Below are 13,077 nucleotides of genomic sequence, written 5' to 3' on the forward strand. Positions count from 1 at the left end.
ATACACAACGATGTATGATCCATCTGATGGCACGCGATATGCTCCTTAAAGCACAGTTCTGAAAAATGAAGATACAATATTAACTATGAGTAAAATATACATATATACAATTAAATAAAATTAAGAAGCAGCTATTGCTCACCTTTCCTCTCCTTTCAAACCCTCCGCACGATACTCTCCTTTCAATTATTTCGTCAAACTGGACGCACCTAAAAATAAATCAAGCGTTTAATTAAATACACATATTTTCAATTTCAAAATGAGTTCCTCCGAGGATGAGGGGGAATACAATGACCCCATCGACTTTAAAAAGCAAATGAAAGCTCTCAAGAAACGCGAAAAAGAGCTTACGCGAAAAGCCGACAATATAGAAAGCATGATGAAGATATTTACCCAAACTCTCGCAGGCAGTAGACCTCCTCCTACTTTTACATCTACCGGACAGCCCGAACATGTGCCTCTTTGGTCTCCAGAAGCGCTAAGAGATATTCCCTCCGCTTCGTCAATGCCAAGCGCATTTACCTATCCATCCAACACGCCGTACTCGCGATCGTACATAAGAGACGCCCTCGAATTAGTGCCTAAATACGATGGACACAATATCGCGGTTTGGCAATTTGCTCGTGCCTGTAAAAGAGCGAAAGAATCAGTCCCTCTTCTCGACGAAGCCCATCTCGTTCGCTCACTAAGAAACAAGTTAACAGGACACGCTTACCTTGCTGTGGAGGATGAGGTTCACTTAACAATGGATAAATTTTTAGACACCTTGAAGCGCACATTCGGTTCCGGTAGAACTGCTAATTATTACCGCGGTCAACTCAGTATTATTCACAAAAAGCCCGCCGAACATATACTAGACTACATCGGGCGTATCAAAGATTTGAGAACCGCGATCATAGAAGGAGATCAAACAAATTTCGATCGTCAATTAACGGAAAGCGAAATAGCTTCCATCGATGCCCTTGCGTTAGAATCTTTTTACGAGGGATTGCCACGAGAATATCGGGTAGAACTTAGAGCCGAAGGCTATACTAATTTTGCAGACGCTTGTGCTAAAGTAATTATTATTAGTAAACGATTGGAGAGAGAGGAGGCTAGGGAAAAGCAAGCGCGTGCTTCGCGTACAAATCAAAATCAAGGTAAAAATGCGGCGAACCCGCAAAGCAATGATTTTGGTTCCTCTTCTGGAACTCTAGGTAGCACCGAACAGAAAATTTGTAGCTATTGTAAGCGTTTCGGGCACCTGATTAACGAATGTCGTACTCGACAGTACCATATTAAAGTAAATAATAATAACACTGGTGACGGAAATAATAATTATCGCGCTAATCAAAACAGTAACACTAATGATCCCACGGCACATAAAGCCGGCAATTTTTCGGGAAACCAAACAGAGGCCTCGGCCAACGGGACATCCCGAGGCCCAGGAAATCCTCGTCCCATCCTCACGGTGGAAAACCGCCCTTCTACGTCATCAGGAATTACACCGGAGATATTCCCTCCGTAGAGGTCGAGTCCTCCTCTTTTCGCGGACCGATCGCCTTTATGGTGGACACCGGAGCGCACCCTAATATCATTAAGAAAGGATGTGTTCACGGTGACATCACTATTAACAATCAAGAGATTTTACAACTAACAGGCATAACTGAAAATGCCGTTAGCACGCTAGGCTCTATCGCAGCCCATATATTAGAAACTCCAGTAAAAATTCACGTCGTGCCAGATGAATTTCCAATGACGCAACAAGGTATTCTAGGCACGTCATTCTTCAAAGAACACGACGCCTGTATCGATTACGCACAAAGAAACCTGACTTGGCGTAATTGCTATTTTCCGTTTAAGAAATATGAAACTATTGTCGTACCTCCGCGTACTAACACGGGATTTGTAGTTCTAATCTCAAACCCGGAAATTAAAACAGGGTATATTCCTCGTCTAAAAATTTGCGAAGGAGTATACGCCGGAGATTCACTTGTAACTTGTATTAATGACAAGGCTTACATACAAATAATTAATACGCTCGATCACGAGATCGAAGTTCTGATACCTACCCTGCGAATCGAAGAAGTCGCTCAAATTGCTGACAAATTACCGATCTCTACGGAGATCGAAAAGACTCCATTATTAAACCAGAATTCTCCTAAAAATAAAAATCATAAATTATTACAATCCTCTGAAAATAACATAATTAATACTACTACTAATGCAAACAACTACATTAACCAAACAAATGTTCCTATTAATACTAATAGTGATAACAGTGACGATACAAATAACACTGGTGATAACGCCGCAAACACTAACACTAATACTAATAACGATGAATCGCTCTCTCTTACCAACCCTCCTAATTTCTACAATGCATCTTTCGAATGCACTTCTATTACTCAAAATACTCTACTCCATGCAGAAAGCATGCGAGCCCAGACGGGCCCCTTTCACAAAAAAGAAAGCGCGACTGCCCTCATGGGACCTTCTTTTTCTCACAAATCTAGCCCAAGCGGCATCTACTCTAATCCTACGCTGGCACCACAGAGTGCACCAGCTCCCTCCCTTGTGCCATGCAGAGCACTCCCACAAGAAAAAGCGATTCATAACATGAATAATAATCAAGCAATTTCTATTATAAATACAAAGGAAATTGCCGTTACTAAAAATAAAAAAATTACGCGTAGAAATATCGCCATCACTCAAAGTCGCACGATAAAACCCAACGAAAAATTTGAGAATTCTGAATTAAACAAATTTAAAATAAATCCTGATAGAGTATCTATAATATTACAATCACTCCGACTTGAACATTTGACTTCTCTCGAGCAGGAACACATTGTCACACTAATTGAAAATAACTCAGATAGATTTTACATACCTAACGACTATCTCGGTCAAACTCACGTAGTAACGCATAAAATAACGACTACAGATGATGTACCAATACACACAAAACAGTATCGATTTCCTCCTATACATAAAGATGAGATAAATCGACAAGTAAACCAACTTCGCTCAAACGACATTATAGTACCTTCCAACTCTCCATATAATTCACCTGTTTGGATTGTACCAAAGAAATCTGATACAACGGGTAATAAAAGATGGCGAATGGTCATCGATTACAGACGGTTAAACGAAAAAACAATCGGAGACGCGTATCCGTTACCGAACATCTGCGATATCATGGACCAACTCGGTGGCTCTAAATATATGTCGATACTCGATTTAATTAGCGGGTTCCACCAGATACCCATGGATCCCGCCGATGCGCATAAAACCGCCTTTTCGACACCGCACGGGCATTATGAGTTCTCGCGAATGCCTTTCGGTTTGAAAAACGCCCCAGCCACTTTCCAGAGATTAATGGACCAAATTTTAACTGGCTTACAAGGGGTCGAATTATTCGTGTACATGGACGATATCGTGGTATACGCGAGCTCGTTACAAGAGCATGAAATAAAAATGAATAAGTTAATGGACCGTCTGCGATCCGCAAATCTAGTACTTCAACCGGATAAATGTGAATTCCTCCGTCGCGAAGTGGCATATCTCGGTCACATAATTGGAGAAAATGGCGTACGCCCAGACCCGCAAAAAATTTCCGCAGTACAGAATTTTCCAGTTCCAAAGAATATAAAGAATGTTCGTCAATTCCTTGGATTAGCCGGCTATTACCGCCGCTTCATTCCAAATTTTTCGAAAATCGCCAATCCGCTATCTAATTTATTAAAGAAAGACGTAGCTTTTAAATGGAACGATACTACACAAGAAGCGTTTAATACTCTAAAAGAATTGTTATGTAAGGAACCAATTTTGCAATATCCGGATTTCAACCGCGCATTTGTCCTTACAACAGACGCATCAAATTTCGCTATCGGTGGAGTACTAAGTCAAGGCGAAATAGGCCACGACCTTCCGATCGCCTACGCGTCAAGAGTGTTAAACTCAGCAGAAAAAAATTATTCCACCATTGAAAAGGAACTCCTTGCTATCACGTACTGCGTAAATCATTTTCGTCCATATCTTTACGGTAGAAAATTCACCCTAGTAACTGATCACCAGCCATTGACCTGGCTGCATCGCGTCAAAGACCCTACGTCTAGGCTCGCGCGATGGCGTTTAAGATTGGAAGAATATGATTATGATATCGTTTATAAGAAAGGCACAAGTAACAATAACGCGGATGCACTGTCTAGAAATCCCGTTATTCCTAAGCCAATCTTTTATTCCGTAATGCCTATTAGGAAAAAACCGCGATTTGAGTCACAAACTCACGAAGTTCGCCGCGCATTAAGTACACTGTTTACTGGCGACAACGATTCTGATGATGAGCGTCCACGAAAAAGGCCTATATTAAGGTCTGGCTCCGGTGTGGAATTGGGCTCTCCCCCGGATTCTGAAGAATCGAACGCCTCGCTAATTATTTGTGAAGAACCGTCTCACATTAAACAACCGATCCCGCTGTCATCTAATCGCGAATTCAGCTTTAACCCAGGGGCATCATTTCAAGAAGAGATGATCCGCCTCGAACCATCAGACCAAACGGTCTCACAGCCACTTACGTCTATACCGTCGCGATACAAATTGAGACCGCGAAAGCAGAAAAACATAATCGAGATCTCTAGCGTGGACGAAGACGCGCGAATTTCAGACTTTGAGGAAACGCCACCTCAACCTGATATCCCACCAGAGCCTCCACCTTCCGATTTCGAACTCTCAGATAGTGAGCATGAGCATGAACCAGATCTTGAATCATTACCTATTTCTAACGCCCTGTGTAAAATTCTAGACAATCCGTCATCATTGCTCGAAAGAAACGATCATCTCGTTGTATTAACCACTGTTGATACGCGACCTTTTGATAATGGAGCAATTGAACTCCACGATGCAGAAAAATTGCCAATTCTTGACAATTTGATGCTCGGAAGAGCCCGCGTCTACTTGCTGAGTCATTGTAATGACAAACACGTAATTATCTTAGCTGTAAAAGAACGAAAAACCATTCAGATGGATATTGAAATTTTAAAAGAATGTTTCGCTTCGCTTCTCGATGTAATCACTGAATTAAATTTACAGTCAATTAGCGTGAGGAAAACTGAAATATTAGATTCCACTCCATGGAGACTAGTACTCGAAAGTTTAACAACTGCGGTAGCAGAACAACCTATCATTATTAATATTTGTCACGGCTTAACTACTCCTTTAGTAGAAGATAGAATTAACATAATAAAAGAACACCATGAATCAGCAATTGGTGGACATAAAGGCATCACTAAAACTTACAGACTTATTAGAAAACGTTATTTTTGGCCCGATATGAAAAATCAAATTCAAAATTTCGTTAAACAATGCCTTACTTGCCAAACACGAAAACTTGTTAGACAAAAAACGAGACAACCAATGATGCTGACCGATACACCTGGTCAAGCATTCGACAAAGTCGCTCTTGATATTGTAGGACCTCTTAAAACCACTGATTCAGGCAATACTTATATCCTAACAATGCAAGACCTATTGACTAAATATTCTGTCTATGCACCTCTGTCAAGTATTAGCGCCGAAGCAACAGCTACAGCCTTTATCAATTATTTTATCTGCCGATTTGGTTGTCCACGCAGTATTCTAACAGACCAAGGCCGTAACTTTATGAGTCAAGTAATGAAAAGTATTACTAAAAAGTTTCGAATCCAGCATTTCAGAACCACCGCGTATTATCCTCAATCTAACGGATCGCTCGAAAGATCACATTCCGTGCTAATTGAGTACTTAAAATGCTTTGTACAAAAAGAAAATGAATGGGATATACATATTGAAAGAGCTAGTTTCTCGTACAATACCTCTGTGCACGAAGGTACTGGGTATACCCCACACGAATTAATTTTTGGTACACCAGCACGAATCCCATCTAGCTATAATACTGAGCCTGCTCAAGAAACTTATTCCCACCAACTTAACAATTTATTTCACGAGATTCAAGGATTACAACAGAAAGCTAAATTAAACTTAGAAAGAGCTAAGCAAAAATCCAAGCAAAATTACGACAAACGCGTTAAACCAGTAATTTTTCAATCTGGTGACAATGTCTTCCTGCTAAACGATGTAAAAACGAGCAAATTCACTTCTGAATATCTTGGGCCTTATCGGGTACTGGAAGTGATGGATCGAAATGTAACCCTTGAGATAAGAGGCACTACTCGGATAGTGCACTCTAATAAGCTAAAAAAGGCTTATTTAAGCGAATCAGGATGACCAACCTTTATGTTACAGATGATTTCTATAATTTCCACGGTGATCATCCTGATCAGTCCTATCGATGCACTCATGGGTTATGATTGCAATGGGCCTCACCCAAATGGCACTCTCGTCTCACTACTCGAAATGGACGATTGTAATACGCCCGAGGGGAGGATCATACTCCATGGAATAAACATCGACTTAATCCAACTACCTAAAGACGCTAATGTTAGCGTACTATCTTGCAGAATAGAGTCAGAAAACGTCATCTATGACAGTAGAAGTCTACAATATAATAATCCCATCAAAACACACAGATCTTATCTACCGATTAACTTACACGAATGCATTCACATGCATAATTATAAACAAGTCACAATTAAAAATGTTACCTTTAATGATTTAAAATTAAACGTCGTCAACAGCAGATTGCTACCCATTGGCAATGCTTCCACTCCACTGTCACAGATAGCTAAAAATTTAACAGACATCATTACTAAAAATTATTTACATATATCATTCAAGCAAAATTATATTAAGGTAAATACATTGAAAGATAAAATAATCTTACCTGGCGGTACTTGTAAATACACGGGATTGCATTGCATCGACGAAGACGGATACCATAATTATTGGTCACCTATATTCCATTCGGGATGTAACTCTGCTGCACACACTATTAAATATCGCGGTGTAGTGAAGAAAATAAAATCTGACAAAAATCCCACTGCTTATTCATTGATATATAAAAATAATAATATCATTATATTCGCTAGCACTCCGCATAGCGTATGCAATGCAACTCTGTTACAGACAGAGCATCCGCGCTTGCTCATCAAGGAATTAGAGAAAATCCCAAGCGAAACCCCGCCGTTAAATCAGTTACGTCATATGATAGATTCCGTATCCCCATATTATCATGTCTTTAACTATATCGAGACTGATACTAGACAGCTATATTCGGAATTATTGTTAATTAAATGTACAAACAGAAGACCCGAATTACAAATTGTAATGCAAACTGCACATCTGGACACAAATCAGTTGGCCTACATCCTGACTGGCGGACCAGGGTATTCCGCCCGCATTCGAGGGGAAGCTGCCGAAATCCTTCCGTGCATTCCGGTGCCAGTACAGGAGAGGGCAACTGAAAACTGTTTTCTCGAACTACCAATCTTAGTTGGTGGCGAACCAAAATACTTGACACCAAGAAATCGAATAATTTCATCTACTGGTACGGAGATCGCTTGCGGACCAAACACAGCAGCCATATTCCGACTCAGAAATGTCTGGATGCAACACCAACCGCATCCGAAAAATATAACTGCGCCTTTCGTGCTCAACCCTTACGAGCACTCATGGGGAAGTACCCCTGCCATTATGTCAGACAGTACGTCAAGCGACAATGCCACGACTGCACAGCAAGACAGTTTTCCTCGCAAGATTACAGCCTCTATCATACATGGACTCGTCCGAATCATTGGTGCAACAATCTGCCTAATTATAATATGGCAATGCTTCAAACCAAGAAACTCTGCTGCGAGAATGCCAAAACTCTCGCCAGCCTGCCACATCGAGGCCATTAATTCAAGTCGATTGCCTCGTTCGGTGTTACTACACAACCGAACCTGCAACTGCACAATACCTAGTTGCAAGTCAGTTAGAGCTCGCCAATCCACGACCAGTACTCGGCAATTCAGTCCCTCTCTGTACAACGAGATGACAGCAACCTCTAAATCTTTGACTAAACTGGAGCGGAGGATTGACGACTGCCTTGAAGGAGGACAATCATCCCACTACTGATCGACAACGACAACGTCATGTGCAGTTTTGCAATAAAACCCCGCCCCCCCCCCTACAAATGTAACCTCGATTAATTAAAATTAATTGCAAGAATTAATTATAAAAATTAAGAGGAAACGACCCCTTAAAATTATTTACATTTTAACTGAGACAGCCTATGTTATCTAACAACTGGCGACGATTACAGTAAAACTTTATATGTCCAGTGGTGTTATTCCTACTATAAACCACATCTTCTAAAAATCCCACCATAATAACTGGTGCCAATAACAGTCATTAACTGGTCTCAAGCTATTAATTTTAGGGAGTCTTTTTCCCCTTGATCGCCTTATGCGTTTAAATTTTTGAATTATAATGCTTCAGAATCAATTTAAAATTCGCCACTGTCTTATTAACGAGAGTCTCCTTTTCTTTTTTTCTCCGAAATAACAATCGACGATAACTCGTAGTAAAATCCTGACGTCTCTCATTTCCATCGACTTAATTGGAGTCTCTCCTTTCTAACAACAACTGGTGAAGCTAAGGGAAATGATTATTGCCGATCAAAGCGATATAGTACCCCAATACCCCACCGCAATAATCATTGCGACCTATCGTTGCGAGATCACTCTTCTAATATCTTTCAACGTATTTACAAAAAGAAAATACAAAAAGAAAAAAAATACACATAATATAAAAAAAAAGAAAAAAAATTTTTTTTTTCATAACAAAAGAGAAAAATACATGCATATATGTGCAAGCCCCCGTATATGTATATATTTTTTATAAGATTTGCGATTATACGAATATTAATCATATAACTGTACATAATACTAGTCATCTTTCCTGCGTTCATTGTTTTTCTGCATAGTTATAGTATTAATCCTTTCGTGTTATTTTGCGTTCGCTGTTCAATACTGTATTAATCTGCTATCACGTTGCGACAACTTATATTTTCTTTGCGTTCTTTTGCTCCTAATCGTATCTATTATACCTGTCCTAAGCTTTACATTTTTTGTTTATACTATACTTGCGTTCTCTTGCGTTACTAAACCCTATATCTATAATATCACCCAGTCACATAACTGATCACACTAAACTACTCATATTCATGCGCATTAGTTCCATGCTTATATACTCTGTTCATGTATTACTTGCGTTTTTTCTTTTTGCGTTGCGCTTTGCTTATGTTAACAATTCTCTGTAAGTTCTTGCGTTCCTTTGCGATATAGTATCACACATTCGCCTTGCTTACATTTGCTTGCGCTTAAATTTTAGTTGTATGCGCTTATCATTCTTCGCTTATTGCTTTAATTTTTGTTTCTTTGCGAACCTTGCGTCTTTCTGCGCTTATTTAGCAACTAACCAATTATTATTATTTTTGCGTAAGTTTTAGTTGCAATGATATTTCTTTTGCGCTTATGCTATCGATGTGTTTCTTTTGCTCATATTTTGTTGGTTAATTTCTGCTTACATGTTTCCGAAAGATTGTCACGTTTTTTTTTCTACACACTCCGTTTCTTTTTTGGGAGAGATTTCGCGCCCCGCTTTAAGAATTTGGGACCTCCGATTTCGCTCCTCCCTAACGATGGGGGTGTTACGTCTGGCGAGAAAATTTTTATTTTTCTGCGCCATCCATACTAATAATATCCTAATCAGAATTCGGAAACATCCTCCGAGCAATTAGATAAATCCCGCATCAGTCGATATCGCTCGATTTCAAATTTCATACGGCTTGGCTACCTCGTGCCGCCCCTCGACGCGCAACACCCGCGAGCGTCCATCGGCGCGAGACAAACATCGTGCGCGCCGACCCCTCGGCTCGCGACCCCCTCTGATATCGACAAGCTCCGCGCGTTGGAATTCTATTCATCTTTCCAATTTAATACGAAATATTAAGAATGGCAAATTTATAATTATCGAAACGTGATCCACTCATGGACGCTTCCCACTGCTGCGTCATGCAACTCAGATCGAAACAGCTCTAAAATCACGGCCAATAAAAATGCCAAATAATTTTGAATCAATCAATCTCCTACGAACGATAATTAAACCTTAACTTTTTATACATAAAACTATTGCATGTGCTTGGCGCTATCGCCTCGCACACTCTCAATATAAATTCTATTAAATTCTATTAATTTCCTGGGCACTGGATTTCGCGTCGGGGCTTGGTATGCGGTGCCCCCGCGAGTCGCGATCCCCGGAGAAGTCTACAAGCGCTCGCGCGATATAGGCGCAAGCCGCGCGGTCGCGGAACGGGGCGGGCTTCTAAGGGCCACACGTTACGAAAAACCATCGCTCCGAATTTTCCGCGAACCTGAGGAATCGTCCCGCGACACCTCTTGCCCATATCCTTGCCTATATAAGGAGCGAAATCGGAGCTCGAAGATCAGATCAGTCTTGTTGGTCGAGTGAGATTCGCTGCCATCGGCGACCACCAACATTCAGACCTCCAGGTACGATCTCAGCGACGGGAGGGTTCTCCTGACGAAGACGTTGGTCTTCGGGATGGCCCCGGTCGGATCGCCTCTTTTCCTCTCCCTCCTTTCCGCCAGAGATCCTGAGGGTTGAACCTCACCTAGCTCTCGCTAGAGTGTGGCCTCACTCGTTTCTCTGCCTCCCTCCCTCTCCTCCGGCGTCGAAGAAGACTCGCTAACGCGACTCTTCGACGTCTCCTCTCTCTCTCTCTCTTTCCTGCGGCGTCGAAGAAGACTCGCTAACGCGACTCTTCGACACCGTCCTTCTTCCATTCCCAACCCGTCGAGGAAGATTCGCTAGCGCGACTCCTCGACGCTTTCATCGTCCCCTCTTTTCCCCGTATAATTCCCACCTTTAAGGGAGGCGTTCTAACGGGTAACCACTCCGACCCAGCGGATTCGTCATTCGTTACATATACTCGATCACTAACTTATTTTTCTAAATCTCGTAGATCTTCTATACCGAGCTCTCTCTCTCTCTCTCTCGCGTTAAGATCGGTAAGTTACCTGTTTATATACGCATTAACGTGGCAATCCTTCACCCGTCTTAAGTTTACCATGTCTCGCTCGAAGCATCTATGGGCAAACGAAGGGCTCACCGCGCGTATCCCGGCGGCAGAAAGCGCTTCTTTCGCAAGATGACGTTTTACCCGCAGCCCCCATATGTAACCATCTACTATTCCATAATCACGAAAATACATACACATTTATATTCAACCATTACTCGCTCTGTCATTCATTTAATCCCACGCCAAGCTCGAGCACGCACGCTACTACTCCAGTAGCGTTAATAAAACGCTACTACATTTCCTAAACCTACTCATAAATCACCTAATAATATATCTTCCTACAATACCTCCTACTTCCTATACAAGGAATTTGTCGCGTATCCGGCCGTGTTATCACACGATTCGGAGCCGCGACTGGTGACAGCTGCCTTAACTCCAAAATTAACCAATCAACCAGATCTACGTCCCGGAATCGCAACCCTCGCGAACCCGCGGACGCAACAATTTCAAGAAAAGTTTTCATCGGATTATATAAATTTGTCTAAGATTTTTAAATATAATTTTCAAAATTTTTAGATATTTTTTAGATATTTTTTAGATATTTCCAGAAGTTTTCAAAACTTTTGTAATATTTTATAGTTTTTAGAAAATTTTTTAGTTTTTTTATAAAATATTAAAATATTTCAGAATTTATGCATACATAAGAAATTTAAAGAAAAAACTTAATTACTTAATATTCTTGAAAAATGTTCTGTAATTCGTATAAAAAGTATATCTCATAAAAATTTTTATTAGCAGTAGAGCTAATGATGTCTTTCTTCTTAAACCGATTTTTCTAGTTTTATCTTTTTTGTACACCAAAATTATTACATAAACTATAAAAAAAAAGATTGAAGAAAAGAAAATTGCAGCAACATTGCAGCAGTGTTACAATGTTGCAGATTGCAATGCAATATTATGGAGACATTGCAAAAACATAAATTAACAATATGCCTGCAACATCGCATGGCATATGCCAGTAATATTCCGGAAACATTGCAATATCATAATTTTGTAATAAAGTAGTGGCAATAAAAAGCCAAAGCAAAATTAAAAAATTAAAAATAAAATAAAAATAAAAAATTAAAATTAAAATTATTAATTAATTATTAATTTTATTAATTATCCATCAAAATTTATAAAAATTAAAAAAATTTTTGACTTGCATTTTTGTCATCGAAACGACATCGTTTCGAGAAACTATTTCCCATACAGCACAAAGAGATTGCAGGAACATTGCAGAATGATTTAATTGAAACATTGTAACATTGCATTTTGATTGCGAAACATTGCTGCAACATTGTTGGAAGATTGCAGCAACATTAAGATGTCCGCTTTTTGAAATATTGCATTGAAACATTCCATTTTTCCAAAATATTTACATAAATATTATTACATCACATAAATCCAATGAATAAAATAATATTTGTGTAACATTTTAAAAAACATTTTTCGCAAAAAAAAATCTCGGGAATATTTTTTCGGAAATTTCCAAGCGGTCATCCATTCAAGTCGCAACTCTGGTGAACGTTGCTTGATCTCCGTGATCGCTGCGAATTGATCCCTCATGATGACCTGTGAACACTTTATGCTGATATGTATATATAACTGGTAGATCAGGTCGCATGCGGTATAAAACCGCATTTCACATTCTGTGTTGTCATCTTGTGTTATTACTGCGTATTTGGTTCCATTATTCGTGGAGATCTTTATTTATTGTATCTAGCTGTCATCATGTAAATGTGTCTATATCGAATTTGTACAATTTTTCTTATTATTAGTGTATATTGTTACTTTTGATTGTTATTCTAATTAAAGACGAGTTACATACTAATTTGAGATTTTGGCGAAATTGACGTACATTTTCCTGGCGAGAGAAAAGACACAGGCGTGTTTGTCGACAGATCGTGATCGACTGAACTTCGAGACTCCGCTAACGATTTTTCGCAAGGTCGTATCGGTGTTGATCATAACATCATTTATTCATCATGTATCTCAAAAGTTACTGTTTTCGATTCTGTCTAATAAATCAAAATAAG

The 13,077-nt window shown here is 39.8% G+C and overlaps 1 protein-coding gene across 1 annotated transcript; it reads left to right on the top strand.

The window, feature by feature from the left end:
- The first annotated feature begins 259 nt into the window (after positions 1-259).
- LOC120358848 lies at positions 260-8,712 on the top strand. Its single transcript, XM_039454427.1, has 2 exons — positions 260-1,269; positions 1,368-8,712. The coding sequence occupies exons 1-2, from the start codon at positions 260-262 to the stop codon at positions 6,241-6,243; spliced, it is 5,886 nt and encodes a 1,961-aa protein (XP_039310361.1). The 3' UTR covers positions 6,244-8,712.
- Positions 8,713-13,077: the final 4,365 nt, after the last annotated feature.

Source organism: Solenopsis invicta, chromosome 10, assembly GCF_016802725.1.
Source record: "Solenopsis invicta isolate M01_SB chromosome 10, UNIL_Sinv_3.0, whole genome shotgun sequence".
NCBI lineage: Eukaryota > Metazoa > Arthropoda > Insecta > Hymenoptera > Formicidae > Solenopsis > Solenopsis invicta.

Bases quoted from the DNA above. Each gene is read 5' to 3' on its own strand.
- LOC120358848 (XM_039454427.1), top strand. From the start codon at position 260: ATGAGTTCCTCCGAGGATGAGGGGGAATACAATGACCCCATCGACTTT. The intron at 1,270-1,367 runs GTACCATATTAA...CGGCACATAAAG, and splicing joins AACGAATGTCGTACTCGACA to CCGGCAATTTTTCGGGAAAC.